Raw genomic sequence first — 20,275 nt, 5'->3', positions numbered from 1 at the left:
GTTCCTATATTTGATGATGACGTAACAACCATGTAGAAGGCAGATGAAGGAGCAGATTAGGGATGGTATTTCGCCTACCCCTGGTTCTTGTGTGGGGGAGGATATTGGGAAGGATTAGATGCTCAACATCTTATGGTCAAGATGGGATTGTGGTCGTCTGATTCGGTAGGCACTGGGCAATGAAGTCTGTTTGGATGGTGGCAAAATTTCGACAGGAATTAGCTGAGTTGCTTTATTCTGTTAATTATGATGGAAAGGGTTTGAAAAAGGTTTTTGTTAGTTAGCATGTGTTAGGATCCCACCCCGTTCACCCCTTTGCTTGTGCTTTAGATTTTTTTCTTTTTTTTTCTTTTGTGCTTTTCTTTTCATTTTTTTGAGTATTTATTGCCCTTTTGATTGGAATTCTTTGTTTTACTTTTCAATACATATATTATTATTATTATTAGTATTAATTTAAATTTTTTTTACTTGAACATGTTGTAAATAAACAAATAATTATAAATGAAGTTTTCTGTGAAATCTAGAATCCATTCTAGAATCCATCATATATACAGTTAAGCTTTAGATTATCTTTTCCGATCATATACTTGGGCAACTTTGAGTACAGGCTCTATATCTGGAATCTTGATGCATTTTTCGTAGCAGTTATACAATAAAAAAGTGAAGATGTTACAGACAGCTGGTTTATGTTGTTTTCTATTTTCAAATCAATCTTAATATACTATTTGAACCAAACAAAGGAAGAAAGAGACGAAAAAAATGAAGGAAAATTAAGAGACTAGCAATAAAAATGAATAATACGTTTCAATTTTTCATAAATCAGAATTCGGGTGTCAGTGGCTGGTGATTTTCCTGAAGTTCCATTGTCTCATACTGAGAGTAACTGAATTTTGATTTGTTTATCGTACTTTTGTTTTTTCCTTTCTGCATGGACTTCTGATCGTCTGCTTTGTACATTCGTTTCCCCTTTAATAAGTTTTCTGTCTTTATAGGCTTCCTTTGGAACTCAGAAAGTATCAGGGAAAGAACAGGAAAATATCAAGGAATCCACATTTTCTTGTTTGGTTATCAAGGAAAATGAGAAGAAAATAAAAAACATATCAAATTTATGAAATTTTTTTTTTTGATTTTACTCATCATTAATATTCACTTTTTCTTATTTTTTGGTCATGTTAAAATAAATTTTTATTTTTGATAGTAATTAATGGAGAGGGAAAATATAAGGGAAATTTGTTTCTTCCTTATTTTTCTTTGCTTTCATTTTCCCAAGTAAAATCCTTGATCCAAACAGACCAATAAAAAGAAAATTAAAATTTGGCATGCCTCACTTTCTGAGCCCATTCACTGGCATGTATTTGGTTCTATAGTCAGTTTCAGTTTGTGCAAGCTGCTGGCATGCTTTTCATTCATTGCAATTGCAACAACATCATCCAATCATATTGGAAGTCTAGTGGCAATGTATATGTATTTCAATCAAAAAATCAAAGCCAAAAAATATGAATAAACAAATGAAGATATAAATTGACAATTAACAAAATATAAATGCAAAAAATATAAACAACATGCTTCCAGTGGTTCTCAAATTAAAACTACCCTCAGCAGTCTGAAGTCCTTAGATAACTGAACACCAAATAGCTGAAATCGAGCTGAAGTCACCAAGAAAAGTCATTGCAATCCTGCAGCATCACTAAGGTTACATTTGGTTTGTGAAATGTTTATTCCTAAGAATAGGGTGGTTATTGTTAAAGCATGATATACATTGTTAGTCCACAGCCGGACTGCTCTTTTTTCTCTCAATGACAGAATTACACTCATCCAGGCTTGTCTTTCTAGTACCCCTTTATACTTTCTTTCAATTTTTAAGATTTTTTTTTTTTGGGGGGGGGGGGGGTGTGGTTTGCTAGCAAGACTGAGAAAATAATGATTCTTGTAATTGGGGGTTTTGGGATCATTTTGTTAGTTGGGAAGTGGTGGGTAGGTCTAAATGGGTGGGTGGTTTGGTTGTTGGAAACTTGGTGCTAAAAATGTAGCTCATTTGGCTAAATGGCTTTGACAGTTTCCACTAGAGAATTCTTCCCTGTGGCATATAGTTGTTAAAAGTATGTATGGTTTAGACAAGGACGGGCGAGATGCTAATTTGGGATTTAGATGTTCTTCGGAGAGTCTGTGGAGAGCTATCCTCTCTTCATTCCCCAAATTAAAGTCCTGGGGGGAAGGGGTTGTAATATACATTTTCGGAAAGATCCTTGGTTGGGGAATGTAGAGTTGTCCTCCTCTTTTCCATGCCTCTTTCACTTAAGCTCAAGGCAGGATTGTTCCATTTCTTCTTTTGTTCTTGATCCAGGTGGTCCTTTGCCTTTTTGGGACTTCCATTCTCATAGGTCGTTGAACATTAGGGAGATGGTAGAGCTATGCTCTTTGCTAGTCTTGTTGAATGATTTTAGTTTTTATTTAGAGGAGGATAGTTGGTCTTGGTCTTTGGATCCTTGGGGATTTATTCTTGCAAAACTTTTTGTGATTTTATGACTAGGTATAATTCATCGTTTCCTCTCTATAGATCCATTTGGAAGGCCGAAGTCCCCTTTAAAATCAAGGCTTTTATCTGTTGGTTGCGCCTGATAGAATTAATACCTATAACATTATGCAGGTCAGGAGGCCTTTGAAGGCTCTATCTCCAGATGTCTGTGTTCTTTGTCTCAACTGTTCAGAATCTGCATGTCATTTGTTTATACATTTTGGTTCTGCATTTATGCTTAGAGGGTATGGAATAAGCTATTTGGTATTTTAGGCGAATGTTGGGTGAGTTCACAGGCAGTGGAGGGCTTTTTGGCAGTTTCTTTTGTTGGTTTTGACAGGAAAAAGGAAAGGGCAGCGCTCTGGAAACGGGATCTCTTTGCAGTATTTTGTTAGAGCTCTTGAAATGTTTTCTCTTTGCAGGGAAAACAGTGTACGAAAAGAAGAAAAAAAAAGGTGGAAAACAGGGAGTATAAAATATCCTCCGGATAAAATATCCTCCCAAAACAACAGAAAAAAACAACAAACTAGAAAACCAGAAAACGAAGATTACAACTCAGCTCTACTTGAGCAGAGCAACCAAAATCCACAGCGGCGCAAGAAACACCACTCTATTCCAAAGTAAGCTAAGAGGAGTATTGAAGTTCATAAAGATTCTGGTATTTCACTCCTTCCAAATACGCCAAAAGATGGCCAAAATTGAGCACTGTACAAAGCCTTTCTCTCCATCCCCTTTCCAAATCCATTAAGATTAAAACACAGAATGACAATAAGGAGGAAGGGCATACCCAACTGTCTCCAAAAATACCAAACAATTTTACTGCAAAGGGTGTGAGAGAAATGACACTGTAAATGTGAATAGGTTTTTCAACACTCTTAAAACAGAGAACACACATTAGTTGATAAAAAATTGGTAGATGTGCATTTTTGACCAAATGGCATCGTTTCTGCTGATAGAGTTCCACTAATGTAACTATTCTGCTTAAGATGCTTTTGACCTTCCAATTGCAAAACTACTTGCTTGCTTGACTCTTAATCTTCATATCCATCATCTTTATGTGACTGAAACTCTACATTCCTGAGAGATGACAGAGATCACCGCTTCTATCTTCGATCTGTCACGTACTGAAACTCTGCATTCCTGAGAGGCAGCAGAGATCCATACTTGTCAATGATGACTCGTCACTCTTTTCGAATCATTGCTTTCTTGATTCCCTTCATCTTAATCTTCAACATTTAGAGGTCTGATGCTTCTTCTACTGAGACGACGATGGCTGGATGTGGCTGTTTAGGCAGAACTGGTTGCCCAAGCTCATTGATCAAACAGCTGCATATGCCTGTTTGGTGAGAATTTCCAGGGTAATTTGTAGTCAAATGAGTCAGAAATGCAGGCACTTTTTGAGTAGTTGGTGTGTGCGAGCATGCCTGTCAAGTTTGATTCATAGTGAATAGCGACTACCATGGTAGAAATGAGTTTGATTAAATGTTTTGGTCAAACCGTCCATAACTTCAATTAATAATTGAGTTTAATTTGATATCGGTGGAAATTTTAGACTAAGTGAGTTTAATTTGATCTTGGAAGAAAGTGTGCCTCATAAATGTTGGGATTATTTTGTAGAAGTAGAAACTTCTGGGGATGATGAATAAATTTTGACTTGGGGATCTATTGGTTGGATGGAAAATACGAAAGCTATTTTTCCTGGGAAAAAGTTATATTTTCTTAAATTTTCTTTGCTTATTTGGAGAGAGTAACTTTTGCCCCCACACATTTGGGGAAGAATTTTTCAAATATTGGATGGAAGATCTTTCTCTTTAAAAAATATCTCTCTTTTATATGTGATACCAACAAAAAAAGATAAAGAAACTATTTTTCAAAAACAATTTCCCTTGCCAAATGGAGCTTAATAATCTCAGAATGTATTAGAGCTTGCTGTACACTCAGGGATCAAATCACTGGCAGCAAAGTAATTTCAAATCAGAAAAGGAGGCCTAGCTGTACAAAAACTAGATGCCGGATTTGCTCCTTGATGGTCTGATCAGCCATCTTGTTCAAAGGCATCCAGTTAAAATGGAATTGTATTGAAATGTTGATTCCTGCTGGTAGTGTCTCTGATTGTATGGATTCATCAGATCAGTATTGTTATTATGATATCTCTTTTCATTACTTTTGTCCATATTTTGGGGTTTTTCTGTTATTACTTTGATGTTTGATCTTTTAGTAATTAAGTCGTTAAAAAATTTAGGTAATGTGCAAATGCAAGAGCATCATCTTCTACAAATGCTATCTGGAGTTATACAGTGGATTGATCCTCCTGATGCTGTCTCAAAAGCAATTGAATGCGGAAAAAGTGAAAGGTTACAACCATGTAATCACCTTTTTTTTACTTCTTCACTTTTATTTAAAGTGATTTTGTGTTTCATTTGAAGTCTCACAGAGTCTTATTTTTGTTCAGTGAGATGCTTGACGGTTGCCGGGGATTATTATCTATAGCTAGTGTGACTACTACACATGTGTTTGATCGACTTTTGAAGCCTATAAGGCCGGTGGCAGAATATTTATTCTAAACAATATTATTTTCTTTATTATTTTAGGATTAAATACTTAAATTTTTGGGATAATTGCTGTAAAATATTTGTCGTGTTGAGGTGTTGATTTATTTTGATGTATAGGCCTTTCGGAACTCTTAGCCTGTTATCAGCCTTGATGTGTGAAGTTGTGCGACACCTCATGGCTAATAATGCTGAAGAGGAAACTTGGAGTTGGGTTGCTCGGGATATCTTATTAGACACTTTCACAGCCCTTCTTGTGGTATATATATATATATATATATTTTTTTTGTCGTACTTCAGTTAGCAATTTCATCTTCTTAGTTATGCTTTTTCTAATCACTATATGCATGCATTGTCTTATCATCATTATTATGTGCTCAGGATTATGAGTGTAGCTTTATGGTACTATAAGTTTGTGCATTTGAACACTGGCTCTTGATCAGGATGACATGGTTACTTTTATGGTACGAAGTACCTTTTTTTCTATAGCTTTTATTGTTGCGGCTGATAAACAGAAAAAATGTTCACAGCCAGTGGATGGTACCGGTAAGGATGCTTTGCTTCCACCTGAAGGAGTAAATTCAGCAGGTCGTTTGTTTGCATTGATTGTAGAGGCTGAGCTGAAGGGTAATTCTATTGCTCCTTGCGATAAAGTCCTTTTGAAATGAGGATTATTCTTTTCTTTTATTTTCTCATTTTATTGGGTGTTCTGTGATACAGCTGCAGCTGTGTCAATCTCCAGCGACGAGGATGACTCTGAATATCTTCAGGCTTCCATTTCTTGTATGAAATTTTGGTTTAAAGACATTAAAATCCTTAGTTTTCTTTATTAACTAGAAAAGTTCCCGCACTTTGAGCTGGGCCAGTTTTAAGCCAAAAAATACCTGTAATTTGATCAATTAAGGAGAAATAGTCGTACTCAACTCAAAGCTGCCCACCCAACAGAAACCTGCTATGAACCCAACCAGGTCAAGTGAATGAACGTAAGAGCACCATTTGGCATGCCCTGAAGGAAGCAAGACCCAACATTCATATATACTACATACATCATTATATCATCTTTGTCATTATTATTTTGAGTGCCATTTTGGATTCCCCTTAAAATTAATCACACACTGCACCTTTGTTGCTTTCATTTTGCAGGTATGGATGAAAGACTAGGCTCTTATGCTCTTATTGGAAGGGCAGCGATTGAGGTTACCATTCCTTTGCTCACGAGATTGTTTTTGGAACAATTTGCTAAGCTTAATCAGGTCTGCTTCCTTTTCATATTTCAAAAGTGCCTTGTTTCTTAATTATGTTTCTACGGTTTGATTAAAATAATGTGGCAGATGCATTCGTTATGTTTGGATGTTTTTATGCAAACCTCTTATACATGCTTCTAACAGAAAAGTTTCAGTGAAAATTAATGTAGTATAACCAAAATGTTTCCTAGTCAATTTAATTGCTATCTCAAATTGGATGATTGAATAAGCAACTTAGTAACAAGCTGAAAAGGTTGGCAATGTTCCTATTTTGGATTCATCAGCAACAAAGGGAGCCTTAAGTCTCATTAGATGGGGTTGGCTACATGAATCGATCAATTCACATGATCGAGGGCATCTCTGACAGTGACTAGCTCACTCTTCACTGGTGCACTATTTGGCCTGCGTTTTAGATGTCCAAACCATCTAAGCTGCCCCTTTTTGTATGCGGATGCTATGCCTAACTAATTGCAAATATGTTTGTTCCTAATTTATCATTTAATTTTTCCTCCATTCATCTAGCATTTTCTTGGTTTTGAATATTCTCTTCTTGGATAACAAAAGAAGAAATTATTAAGAAAGAACTCTAAATTATAGACCAAAAGGATAAGTTGACTTTCTACCATCCATTTTTATTTTTTTATTTTTAAATGCTGAGTCTCTGACAAGTCCTTTGTGCTTTCCTGCCCCTTTTCATTCCCATGAAGGGGGCTATTGCCATTATTTCATAGTTGAAAGGAAAACGGTCAATTTGATGTTTTGGGAGAACATTGGTAAATGTCCTTTGGGTTACAATATGTGTAGGAGGAACCAAATCTATATTCCTTGATATGGACGAGCTCTGATGGCTAACCTAATCTTGAATGCATTTCTTGAAAGGGAAAGGATTTTCTCCTTGGTCCACAATATTCACAAGAATAAGTAAATGTGTCCCTCTTCATTTAGAATAACAAAGTTCCTAGTGTAGTCAAGGACTTAAAATTCAACTTCGATGGCCTCAATTTTCAAAAATTTTGCCAGAAATTTTGATTACATTTTAAAGAAATGATGGAAACTTATAGTAAATGATAGAAATTTTCAGCGAAACTTTGGAAATATTAAAATAGATGATTATGCATAATTCAGAATCAGAATAAATTTAGAAAGTGCATATATGACATGTTTTTAGCCTGTAGGGTATATAAATTGCATATCAAGAAGCAAGGGAGTAAAGAACATATAAAATAATAATAAATAAATAAATGAATAAATAAATAATAAACAATGAGTTAACTGCTGTAATTAGGTATGGTGTAATTGGGAATTGGGATGGATAAAATAGTGAATCAAGGGCGAGAAAGCATTTTAATTGCATCATCATGATCATGAAAGTAATAATAATATTAATAATAGTAGTAAGATTGATAATAGTAACAGTAACAATAGTAGTAGTAGTAGTAGTAGTAGTAATAATAGTAATAATATTATTAATAATAGTAATTGTAATAATAAAGTAATAGTGAGAATACAACAGCAACAACAACAATGAAAATCCTTTTTTGCCAATTTACCCGATCATGGGCAATTTCCTTCGATAATTTAAGGGCTATTAAATCCTTGCTATCTCATTCCACCTTATTTTAGGTTTACGGTTGCCCCTTCTACTGCTACTAGCAGTAACTAGTTCACTCCTCACTTGTACATTGTTTGGCCTGCTTTGCAGATGTACAAACCATCGAAGACACTAGTAATAGTAGCAGTAGCAGTAGTAAGAATACAACTGCAACAACAACAGCAACAACGAACCAAGTGTTAAGTCCGACTAACAACATCGAACCAAGCCTTAAGCCGAACAAGCCTTAAGTCAGACTAGGTGGGATTGGCTAAATGAATCCTTTTTCACTAATTTACATGATCATGGGCAATTTTCACCAATTTACACAATCATGGGCAATTTTAATCAATAATTAAAGGGCTGTTAAATCCTTACCATCTCACTAGGTGGGATTGGCTAAATGAATCCTTTTTCGTCAATTTACACGATCATGGGCAACTTGCTCTAATAATTTAAGGGCTGTTAAATCCATACTATCTCATTCCACTTTATTTTAGGCTTGCCCATAGTTAGAATCTTATGATTCAAGATTCGATTCATACAATTTGTATCAATTCCGCACCAAATCGATTCGAATCTTACTTGCGAATCTAAAATCAATTGAATAGTTGCCGAATCTATTGATTCACACGATTCTATACATATCATATCCTGACAAACCCGACTAGTTTTAAAACCCCCAAAACATCATTGCTTTCTCTTTTATCGTTTTTATTTTTACACGATTACCTTCCATTTCTTGTCTATGTCTGTTTTATGCTTAAAAAGAGGAGCAAATAAAACTTTAGGTCTTATCTTGCCTTAAAGAAAACCATTCTTCGCTCTAGGTTCATTATTGTTTTATTTTTAATTCGAGAAGTAATATGCATGAAATATTCTTTTTTTTAAATTGTTGATGAACACCAAAAGTTCATTTATTTATTATTTTTTCTTGATTCCTTCTCTTAACAACATAAAGTTCATTATTTTTGTAATATTTCCTCACTTATTCTCTTTCCTTTCATTTGTATAGGGAAAGCATACACATGAAATGTGATTTGTTTATTATCATAATTTAAATGTATTTTATTATTTTGCTGCTTGTTTGTAGATCAATATATACACATCATTTAGAATTGATTTTGGAAAATTTACCGAATCTTACAATTCAATTCGATTTGATTCTTGATTCCCAAAAAGTGGAATTTCGATTCACGATTTGAATATTTATTTGAAAACTATGGGTCTACCCCTGCACCTTCTGCTGCTACTAGGAGTAACTAGTTCACTCCTCACTTGTGCATTGTTTGGCCTACTCCTACTTTGCAGATGTCCAAACCATCCAAGGCGCTCCACAACAATCTTAGATGCCTTCCCTTATCTTATCTTCTCTTGTTCTTTGCTTAACTTACCACAAATATGTTCATTTCTTAATTTATATTTTAACATTGCACCACTTATTTTAGCAATTTTTAGTTTTTAGATATGTTGTTTCTTAGTTGCCCAACATTTGATCTTATAGCATAGCTAGTCTTATAGCTGTCCTTTTCCTTTTAATTTCAAAGGCGTTCTACAATCACGCAACACGCTTGAAGCAGTTTTTTATTTTACCCACTTGCTTTAACTCGATATATGACTTCTTCTTTGATTTCTTCTTTAGCTTGCATAATAGATCAAAGGTATTGAAATATAGTAGTGCTATTTCTTTGTTGTCAAAATTTTCTCCAATATGGGAATAATTGTTACTAATTTACGAATTTACATAAGGGGGTAATTGTTAAGAACTTATAACAAGTTAATAACTGATAATGATGGAGTTACCCTTTATATAAGGGTGTTAAGGGTAAATGGAAGGGGTAATTTTGATTTTAGAGGGGGAAAAGCATTCAAAAGAGGGGAGTGGGGAGTGGTTAATTAGGTACCTGAGTGTTGCATGGCAGAGAAGCAAGGAGCATGAATTATCATGTCTCTATTTTTGGCACCTAACCAACTATGACTTCATCCAAAAATCTGATGGAGGCACTAGGCCTAGGTAAGAATTTATTTTGGAAAATCAACATTTGAATTTAAGTAGGAAGCAAATTAGGAATGATTATTTGTTAAAACACAATATACATGCATGTAGTTTATAATGCAGCAAAAAAGTTTTACTTTCATTGGCATGCTCTTTACATTGAGTTGTACTTTACGTGTAACATTTTACATATTTCATAGACTAAATACATATTTGCCCACAAAACACATGCTTAGCAGCTTTAGTATTTGCTTGCCAACCTCTAGTATGTCAAAAGTGGCAATTTCTTGGAAAAGTTAACAAATGGGGCTTTCCTTTAGTTCAAACCTAAAAATTGTTAAGAAGTAGGGTGAGCAACCACAAGTTCAGCAGACATTCAATAAGATTTTTACCATTTTATGATATGATTTGTTTATAGGTACGCATAATTATATTGTGCATGAACACACTCTTTATTCTAAGCCATCTTTTCATCTAAAATTACCATCACAAAACATTAAAATAGTATGCCTTTCAACATTATGTCAACATATTAGTGTTTTCAAATAAGTGGATTTTTTTTTTTTTAATTTTTATTTTAAGTATGTCAAACAAGCACTAATTTGTAGCTTGGCCAACCACCACTTAACACGGAAATACCCTCAGGAGGTTTACAACACACAGTTCCAGCTATTTCGCATGATGGTAATTCAATATATGCACACACAAGCTATGCCATAGCAAGTAAAACTATCATCCTTACGAGATCAATATCTATCACATATCCCAACTAAAACAAATATGCAGCTATGATAACCTAGGAGAACATAGTGCAGCCATATCTAGTAATTAAAAATAACAAGATTAAACCTTTTCTTGTTAGGATTCAATTTCATGCAAGTTCCTACCCTTTTTTCCTAGAATGAATAAATAAAAATTAAGAACAGCTACCTTGATTATCAACTTCTCCAGCTTATTTTAAGGTTCCTATGATTTTTCTGTATTTTCTCCTGATTTCCCCCGAGTTCCCTGGTTTTTTCCCGAGTTTTCTCTCCCTTCGCTCCTCTCACGGTTTATAGAAAATTCCATTGTATCTGCTGTTGTTGCTGCTCTGCATGGCTGGAAATGGGTCAGATTGCTACTACTTGCTGCTAGCTGTCTTCCAAGTGGAAACATGGCAGGACAGCAGCAGATGGTGGCAACATGGTCCCTCCAGTGCGGCCACCTGTTTATCAGGTGTCCCCTCCTGGTTTCACTATGCTTCCTTTTCTTTTTCTTCTCTATTTCTGCCCCAACTCCTGTGTTATTCGGTTTTGACGTGGGTTTTCTTAATTTCCTTTCATCTCATACCTCATACCACTAATAAATTGGATGAAATTCCCAATACCAATTAACATAACCTAATTAATGCACAACGTGGTTAGTATCAACTCAATATAAAAGTAAGGAAAAAACTATGCAAATTTATGGGAGTAATTTAAGTTTACCATGGCTTAGAGTATGGTTATTGCATGAACAGTCCAGAGACAGCATGTTAGAGAAGATGTGAGCCTGCGCAACGTCTTAAATTTCGATTTCGACTCAAATTTTGAAGCTCTAAAAGTACGGAAATTTCAACGGAAATTTCAATTTTGATCTCAATTTATTTGAGTTTTTTACGAAAATATTAAAGAAAAAAAAAACAAAAAACACAAATATGGAGGAAATGAGAAATAAATACCAAAATGTACCCAACCGACTTTCCAAAAGTCGGTTTGGGTTTATTTATTTATTTTTTTAAAGTCAGGGGTCATGTCTTGTCAGTCGGAATTTGAAGTAAAAAAAAAAGGGGGTGGGGGACAGTGCTGACACATGCGTCAGCACTCACCGGCGGGAGAAGGGGAGGGGGCCAGGGGCATTTAATGCCGAGGGGAATTAAATAAAAAAAAAATGGGGAAAGTGAGTTTATTGCAGGTGGAAAAAAAACATGCATGCATAAAAATATAAATTAAATTTTAATAATCAATAAAAGAAATGAAAAAAATGGAATTTTTTTTTTAATTTTTGGGAGGAATTAAACATATATATATTTTTTATTTTGAAATAATAAACATATATATTTTTTTATAAAATACAATTTTTTTTTTAAAAAAAAGTAATGTTTTTATAATTATTCAATAAACTAAAAACAAGTTACCCAACTTTGATTCCTCCCAACAAATTCAAAACCTAAAATACATGCTTCCAAACATAGGTTAAATCATATTTTATTTGTGAAAAGAAAATGTGAAAAGGAGAAGAAATTAAATTTTTTATATACAAAAAAAAAACATAACAAAACAAAATAAATATATGAAGAACGGTAGCACTTCTTGATGGAGAATATTGAAGAACAAAAGTGGAGTAGAAATTATTGGAACCTAAGGAGTATTGTGGGGGATCATGGGGGGTGAAGGAGGTACAACTAATTTATGAAGGTACTAGGAGAGGCCTCGTACGACCTTGATAATTTGAGTGGAAGTTGAATTCCATGGTAAGGAAACTGCTCACAGAGAGGAGGGAAAATCAAGAGGGCTAGGGTTTCAGGAAGCAGAGAGACTTGTAGAGAGGGAGACCAAGAGAGAAGAAAGATAGAGCGCGCCAGTTTTATGAATGAAACGTGTAGAAGTAAAGGGTCGGCAGGCTAATGAGCCTTGACCTAATATATTTCTTAAAAGAAATATGTATTTTAGGAAGACAGTTTTGTGTGATGCGTGCAGGTTAAAAACCGACTTTTCAAAAGTCAGTTTTTTAACATTTTCTGAAAACCAAGGTGTAGTCCCAGGAGGGGGGGTGAATTGGGTTATTAAAATTTTCTTTTAATTCTTTTTATGATTCTTAACCTCTTGTTGATTAAACAATGGCAACAAATACTTAAAACAATATTCAATCCACAACCACATACCAACAAAGTAACCAATACAACACAAGTAAATAAAACTTAAACAATCAACCAACCATTCAATAATCAAAGTGTTCAATCCACAATTTAATATTCAGCTTTTAGCTTTTGTTAACAGCCCCGTGTATATGAAATTTTATGCAAGCCCTGTAGAGAATGAAATTGATTTTTCAATGCAAACCACAACTCAAATTCCCAATAACTCTGAATTTAAATAAACTCATAGTTAATTTGTCTTTGGGTGTTAACCAATCAATGTACTCCCTTTAAGGTTTCCGCAAAGTATTGATCAACCAACGTACTTCCTTTCGGTTTCAGCAATCCCAAAAGCAAATTAAACTTTAGTTTATTTAATTTCCAAATTACCTAGTATATATGATTACGAAATTAAATTATCCACGCAGTTTATATGTTTGCTGAAACTTAAAGAGAGTAAGGGAAAGATGGTGACACCCGATTTTTACGAGGTTCGGCTTATCCCTAGCCTACGTCCTTGCCTTTGGCAAATCACCAAAGGATTCACTAAACTACTTCCTTTCCAAGGGAAACAAAACTGTTACACACTCCTTCAGTAGGCTAGAGCCCACCTCTCCAAGCGATACCCCACGCTTGGGCACTCCTTCAATAGGCTAGAGTAATCACCTCTCCAAGCGAAAACGATCCAAACACCTTGAATCGTCCAAGAACTAAAAAAAAATATGAAGTAAACGTTGCGTACAAGAACACTTCCAAACAGAGCAGATTAGTACAAATTCAGCACTATGTACTTCAAGAATTTAAATATCAAGATGAAATAGAATTGAAGCTCAAGTAAAGAGATCACCAAGGGTTCTTTAGTGATTAAGAAAACTCAGTATTAGAACCATAGGTTGATGATTCAGCAGCAATTTAGAAGATATCTCCTAGATGGAGTGTGAGCAATAGAGAACTTTGAGAGAGATTGAGAGTTTGAATACAAGAATGCTGTGTGATTGCCTTGGTGATTAATTTCTTCGGGTTAAGGGAGTATTTATAGACTTCTTAGGATTAGTTTCCTTGTTCCCCAAGTTTCTTGGAGTGTCCACCAAGATTTTATAACGTTCATATTTGGAAAACTAATTTTTAGAATTTTCCCATTGAAGTTTAAAAATTAAAATCCCGTGGAGTCGGTCGGCTGGACGGGTGACTGGGTAGTTCATTTCTCAGAGTTAGTCAGCTTGACAGGCGGCTGAGGCGTTTCTGTTTGCCAAAAATTAAATTCTATAAAATGTCAATCGGTTGACTCAACCACGTTTAAAATGGTCAGCTAGATAGACTAGGTTGTAAGTTGGCTGACTAATTCTTGTTCAAACTGTCAGTCGACTGAGCAGGTTTATTCATTCTTGGTGTTTGTCAGTCGGCTAGTCAATCTTAGCGTGTTCTGGTTATTCGGCTGACCAGTCCATTCGTTTTCCAAATATTTTTATTTTTGATTTTTAAACTTTAGTTATTTGAGAGACTCAAATATAACTTTTCAAAATCATTTTCAAGGGTTTTTCAAGAACTAGTCTCTTAAGTTTTTATGTCCTAAAGAGTTTCAAAAATATTTCAAAAAAAATTTAAAATATGAAGCACTTGCATAAAGACTTCTTATAACTTTAGACATTCTAAGCACTTGAGTCTTCATGTTTTTCTTTTAAGCTCTCTCTCTCTCTCTTTGCTTTTCTTTGACTCTCTTGTTTGCTTTTCTTTGGTTCTCTTGTCTTCAAGCTTTAAGCTTTTAGCATATTCTCTTTAACATCCACACTCTCATGATCTTCAAGCTTTAATAGATATCATCTTTGCATCCATGGTTTGACTCATCTTTGTGATCATTTTACTTTGTATTCTCATTCTTAAATCCGGAAATATCATTACTCAACCAAATATGTTAAGTTCTACTTGTTTGTTAGCATCAAAACAGGATGTTAAGTCTTGTAAGGCCAATAATCTCCCCCTTTTTGATGATGACAAACAAAGAGCAAAAATTTCAGTACGCTGTAAAAAGACCCCCCCTTACAATAAGCATCATCTTAACAATATTTGTAATTTCAAGATCAATATCAATACCAAGTTCAATATCATACAATATCATGCTCATCACTTCATCTTAATAATAAGATCATTCAATATGCTCATTACATCATTCAAATTCAAATACTTCTCCCCCTTTTTATACATATATCATGTTTTTAATACCATGTTCAATTTTTACTAAAAACTTCTCCTCCTTTTGACATCAATCAAGAACTGTAAGATATCAAAAAATGATTAGGTTCAAATAAAATCATATTTTGAGCATATGGATATCAAACATGCATATCAAGCATATGTACACACTCAATTTATTATTTTTCAATATGGCATGTGTAGTGTGCTTCAATAATCAAATAGTCATGATACTAATTTAAAATTTCATATATGTAATTCATATATGTGTTGTAACATCTTTACTAACAACATTATCCTTCTTTGAAAATTTCATTAATTCATAGTACCTATTGAACTTTTGAATTTGTGATACCAATTGAAACATTAAAGAATAATATTAATTAACCATTTCATTAATTCATGATACCAATTAAAAAATAATTCATGATATTAATTGAAAAATTAGGGAGAAACATAACATAGTATAAACAATGAGTCATATGGCTCCCCCAGAATTTTATACATTCATATTTAATACTAATTATGTTTTTAAATTTATCATCCCATCTTTCAAACATTGATTCATATTATGTATGTGCTCATGGATAGTAATATTAAATAACAATATCATATCAATGTCATAACATGCTCATGGATATAATTATGCTTGTAATGTTCAATTTTATTTGATATATTCACGAATATAAATATACTTTATAGATACCAATGCTAATGTCACATTATTCACAACTCATGAATACTAAATTATTTAGATGCAAATTTTTCCATTTATCCATGTGATCCATCATAAGCATACATGGTCAAGAATGAATTTCATATTCATATATCAATTTTATATCAAAATTTATGCTTCTTAATTATGCTTAATAACTTCATGCTTAGATTTTCAATATATAAAGAGCCATAAATTATCAATATTTTCATTGTCTTTTGAGATTTCAAGATACCAATTTCAAGATATACACATGTAGCATATAGCATATCATATAAGCATATAATATATTGTTATATTGTACTACACTTTTGCTTAGATTGTTCTTATGTTGCTCAAATATATTTCATATTAAACTTGTTTAAAAGTTTTACCTTGAGTCAGTCAGCTGAGCTTATGGTCAATCGGCTGACCTTTGTTTTTTTTTAAAGTTTCATCATTTCTCTACCAAGCTCTCTTTAAAATACTCATGCAATAATCTCAATTTGCTTCAGATATTCTTTTCTTTTGATTTCATATGAACATCCAAACCTCATATATCTTAATACTTTCTAATTTAAGCCTTATATGATTCATTCATTGATTTGAGGCCAACATTCATTAGCTTCAATAAACATTAATAAGCTTGAATAATTTTATCCTTATTCTCTATTTCAATTTGTTCAATATCTTTGTATGATTTTCCCTAGATTTGATATCAATTGAAGTTGAAGGATTTAGTCATAGTATTTCATCTTGGTACCCATACTTTCTTGGGTCCGGATGGTTTAACAAGTGATGCTTTTTTAATTCTCCAAACTCGTTTTGTTTTCACACCTTTCCTCTTTAATGGACATTCGAACTTAACATGCCCTTTTTTCTTAGAAAACATGTGGTATGTGTGTAGGCATTTGAGGAGGTGCTAGCATAATTTTTAGATGCTTTTGTAAAGTATCCCATGTAAAGATTCTTTTTCCTTTTATTTTCAATTCCATTGAATCCTATACCTTCTTTATTTAAAGACATTCTTTGTGAGCCAATCATTTTGTCAAAATTTTCTTTTCCTTTTGTGAAATTGTAATTGATTTTGGCTTGATCCTCAATTTCTTTCTTAAGATCATAAATTTCAGAATTTTGTATATTTTTACCCTTTTCTCTGATAGCAAAGTTTTGAGCTATTTTTTTGATTTTATTCTCTAATTCAAAAATATATTGATCTTTCTCATTTTCCATAGAATTTTGGGATCTTAGATCTTCTAGTTCTTTCATCAACTTTTCATTCTTGCTTTCTAATCTTTTGATTTTCAAATCTTATTCTTTTTCAGTAAGATTTTTAGATTCTAACTCTTTTATCACAACTTCATTCCTATTTTCTATTTTCTTAATTTTTGAATCTTTTTCTCTTTCCGCAAGTTTAAGGGATTCTAACTCTTTCATCACTCCATTCTTGTTTTTCAATGATGTGTATTGTTTAGTTACTTTGACTAACATCTTATGCACTTTGAATAAATTATTTTGTAACTCTTCATAAGATGGCATGCCTTCATCATTGGATTCATTAGATGAATCACTACTATAACTATTAACCGATTTGGATGAGGAGCTTTCCTCATTATCCCAAGCCATATAGCAAGCAACCTCTTGGTCAGTTGATTCATTATTGGAACTATTTGTACTCAAATTGTTCCAAGTAGTGCTTTTCATTGCCTTGTTCTTTTTCTTCTTAGAATCTTTCTTAAGTAGTGGACATTCCAGTTTTATGTATCCATCCTTCTTGCAATTATAACATGTGGGGATTTTATTCTTTGATTTCTTTGTATTGGTTTTTTTTTCATTTGATTCCGAGTTTTAGATTTTTCGTTTGAATTTGTTCTTTCTTCTAAGAATTCTTGCTAGCTTCTTGGATATATAGGCTAGTTCATCCTCTTCATCTTCACTACTAGAGTTTTCTCTTGAAGCTTTGAAGGCTATAGATTCTTGGACTTTAGTTTTTCTATTTCTTTCATTCATTGCCATTTCGTATGTGAGGAGAGAACCTAAGATCATCTAAGGAGGTATTTTTCAAATTTCTTCCTTCGGTTATTGCAGTGGCTTTTGGTTCTCATATAGGTGGCAGCCCACTAAGAATTTTTCTAACCATTTCATAAGTGGTGTAGGTTTTTCTTAATGCATTTAGGGAGTTTATTATGTGGGTGAACCTAGTGTACATGCTAGTGGTTGATTCATCCGTTTTCATCTTAAAAGCTTCATACTCACTAGTGAGCACATCGATTTGATTGTCCCTTACATCAATAGTACCTTCATAGGTTACTTCTAATTTATCCCAAATTTCTTTTGTTGATTTACATGCCATGACCCTAGTAAATTCATTTATGTCTAGAGCAAAATATAAAACATTCATCGCACTTTAATTTACTTGTAACATCCTATGGTCATTGTCGGTCCATTTTTTTTCTTCTTTGGGTGTTTCCTTGCCATCTATGATTTTAGTAGGAATTAAGTCATCATGTGTGACAACCTTCCAAGCTTTCCAATCAATGGTTTGTAGATAGATTCTCATGCGTTGCTTCCAAAATGTATAATTTAAACCACAAAAGATAGGAGGCCTAGTTGAGGATTGACCCTCTCCAAAGGGAGCTACACCTAAGTGTGCCATCTAAATCTCTATGTGGCTACTAGTTAGGATTTGCTATAACCCGCTCTGATACCAATTGAAAACCAAGGTGTAGTCTAAAAGGGGGGGGGGGGGGGTGAATTGGGTTATTAAAATTTTCTTTTAATTCTTTTTAAGATTCTTAACTTCTTGTTGATTTAACAATTACAACAAATGCTTAAAACAATATTCACTCCACAACCATATACCAACAAAGTAACCAATACAACATAAGTAAATAAAACTTAAAACAATCAACCAACCATTCAACAATCAAAGTGTTGAATCCACAAAATTTAATATTCAGCTTTCAGCTTTTGTTAATAGCCCCGTGTATAAGAAATTTTATGCAAGCCCTGTAGAGAATGAAATTGATTCTTCAATGCAAACCACAACTCAAATTCCCAACAACTCAAAATTTAAATAAACTCATAGTTAATTTGTCTTTGAGTGTTAACCAATCAATGTACTCCCTTTAAGGTTTTCGCAAAGTATTGATCAACCAACGTACTCCCTTTCAGTTTCCGCAATTCGAAAAGTAAATTAAACTTTAGTTTATTTAATTTCCAAATTACCTAGTATATATGATTACAAAATTAAATCATCCACGCAGTTTATATGTTTGCTGAAAATTAAAGAAAGTAAGGGAAAGAGAGTGACATCGGGTTTTTACGAGGTTCGGCTTATCCCCAGCCTACGTCCTCGCCTTTGGCAAACTACCAAAGGATTCACTAAACCAATTCCTTTCCGGCCGGAACAAAACCGTTACACACTCCTTCAGTAGGCTAGAGCCTGCCTCTCCAAGCGATACCCCACGCTTGGGCACTCCTTCAATAGGCTAGAGTAATCACCTCTCCAAGAGAAAACGATCCAAACACCTTGAATCGTCCATGAATTACAAAAAAATATGAAGTAAATGTTGCGTATAAGAACAGTCTCAAATAGAGCATATTAGTACAAATTTAACACTATGTATTTCAAAAATTTAAATATCAAGATGAAATAGAATTGAAGCTCAAGTAAAAAGATCACCAAGGGTTCTTTAGTGATTGAGAAAACTCAGTATTAGAACCGTAGGTTGATGATTCAGCAGCAATTCAGAAGATTTCTCCAGATGGAGTGTGAGCAATAGAGAACTTTGAGAGAGATTGAGAGTTTGAATACAAAAATGCTGTGTGATTGCCTTGGTGATTAATTTCTTGGGGTTAAGGGAGTATTTATAGACTTTTTAGGATTAGTTTTCTTGTTCCCTAAGTTTCTTGGAGTGTCCACCAAGATTTTATATCGTTCATATTTGGATAACTAATTTTTAGAATTTTCCCATTGAAGTTTGAAAATTAAAATCCCATGGAGTCGGTCGGCTCGACAGGCGACTGGGTAGTTCATTTCTCAGAGTTAGTTGACTGGACAGGCGGTTGAGGCCTTTCTGTTTGTCAAAAATTAAATTCTGTAAAATGTCAGTCGGTTGACTCAACCACGTTTAAAATGGTCAATCGGCTGGACAGACCAGGTTGTCAGTTGACTGACTAATTCTAGTTCAAATTGTTAGTTGGATGAGCAGGTTTATTCATTCTTGGTGTTTGTCAGTCGGCTGGCCAATCTTAGTGTGTTCTGGTCAGTCGGCTGACCAACCCATTCGTTTTCCAAATATTTTCATTTTTGATTTTGAAACTTTAGTTATTTGAAAGACTCAAAATAACTTTTCAAAATCATTTTCAAGGATTTTTCAAGAACTAGTCTCTAAGTCTTTGTGTCCTAAAGAGCTTCAAAAATATTTTAAAAGATATTTAAAATATGAAGCACTTGCATAAAGACTTCTTATGACTTTAGACATTCTAAGCGCTTGAGTCTTCATGCTTGTCTTTTTAGCTCTCTCTCTCTCTCTTTGCTTTTTTTTTTTGACTCTCTTGCTTTGCTTTTCTTTGGCTGTCTTGTCTTCAAGCTTTAAGCTTTTAGCACATTCTCTTT

General features: G+C 33.8%; 1 protein-coding gene across 7 annotated transcripts in view; it reads left to right on the top strand.

The window, feature by feature from the left end:
- LOC131153553 (uncharacterized) overlaps nucleotides 1–20,275 on the top strand; it is a 142,831-nt gene that overhangs the window by 60,935 nt on the left and 61,621 nt on the right. For 6 of the 7 annotated variants that reach the window (XR_009136258.1, XR_009136259.1, XR_009136260.1 and 3 more), the window contains exons 10-15: nucleotides 4,758–4,869; nucleotides 4,968–5,054; nucleotides 5,185–5,323; nucleotides 5,595–5,691; nucleotides 5,785–5,847; nucleotides 6,208–6,317. Coding sequence is in view for 4 of the 7 variants with exons in the window: in XM_058105936.1 (XP_057961919.1) it covers nucleotides 4,758–4,869; nucleotides 4,968–5,054; nucleotides 5,185–5,323; nucleotides 5,595–5,691; nucleotides 5,785–5,847; nucleotides 6,208–6,317 (608 nt within the window). In the remaining 3 variants the exon portion in view is untranslated. Of the gene's footprint in view, nucleotides 1–4,757; nucleotides 4,881–4,967; nucleotides 5,055–5,184; nucleotides 5,356–5,594; nucleotides 5,692–5,784; nucleotides 5,848–6,207; nucleotides 6,318–20,275 lie in introns of those variants that run through there. The other variant, XM_058105938.1, reaches the window with a different exon arrangement.

Source organism: Malania oleifera, chromosome 4 (genome assembly GCF_029873635.1).
Source record: "Malania oleifera isolate guangnan ecotype guangnan chromosome 4, ASM2987363v1, whole genome shotgun sequence".
Lineage (NCBI taxonomy): Eukaryota > Viridiplantae > Streptophyta > Magnoliopsida > Santalales > Ximeniaceae > Malania > Malania oleifera.
The sequence above is the reverse complement of the archived record's forward strand: the minus strand, read 5'-3'. Positions and strand labels throughout refer to the sequence as shown.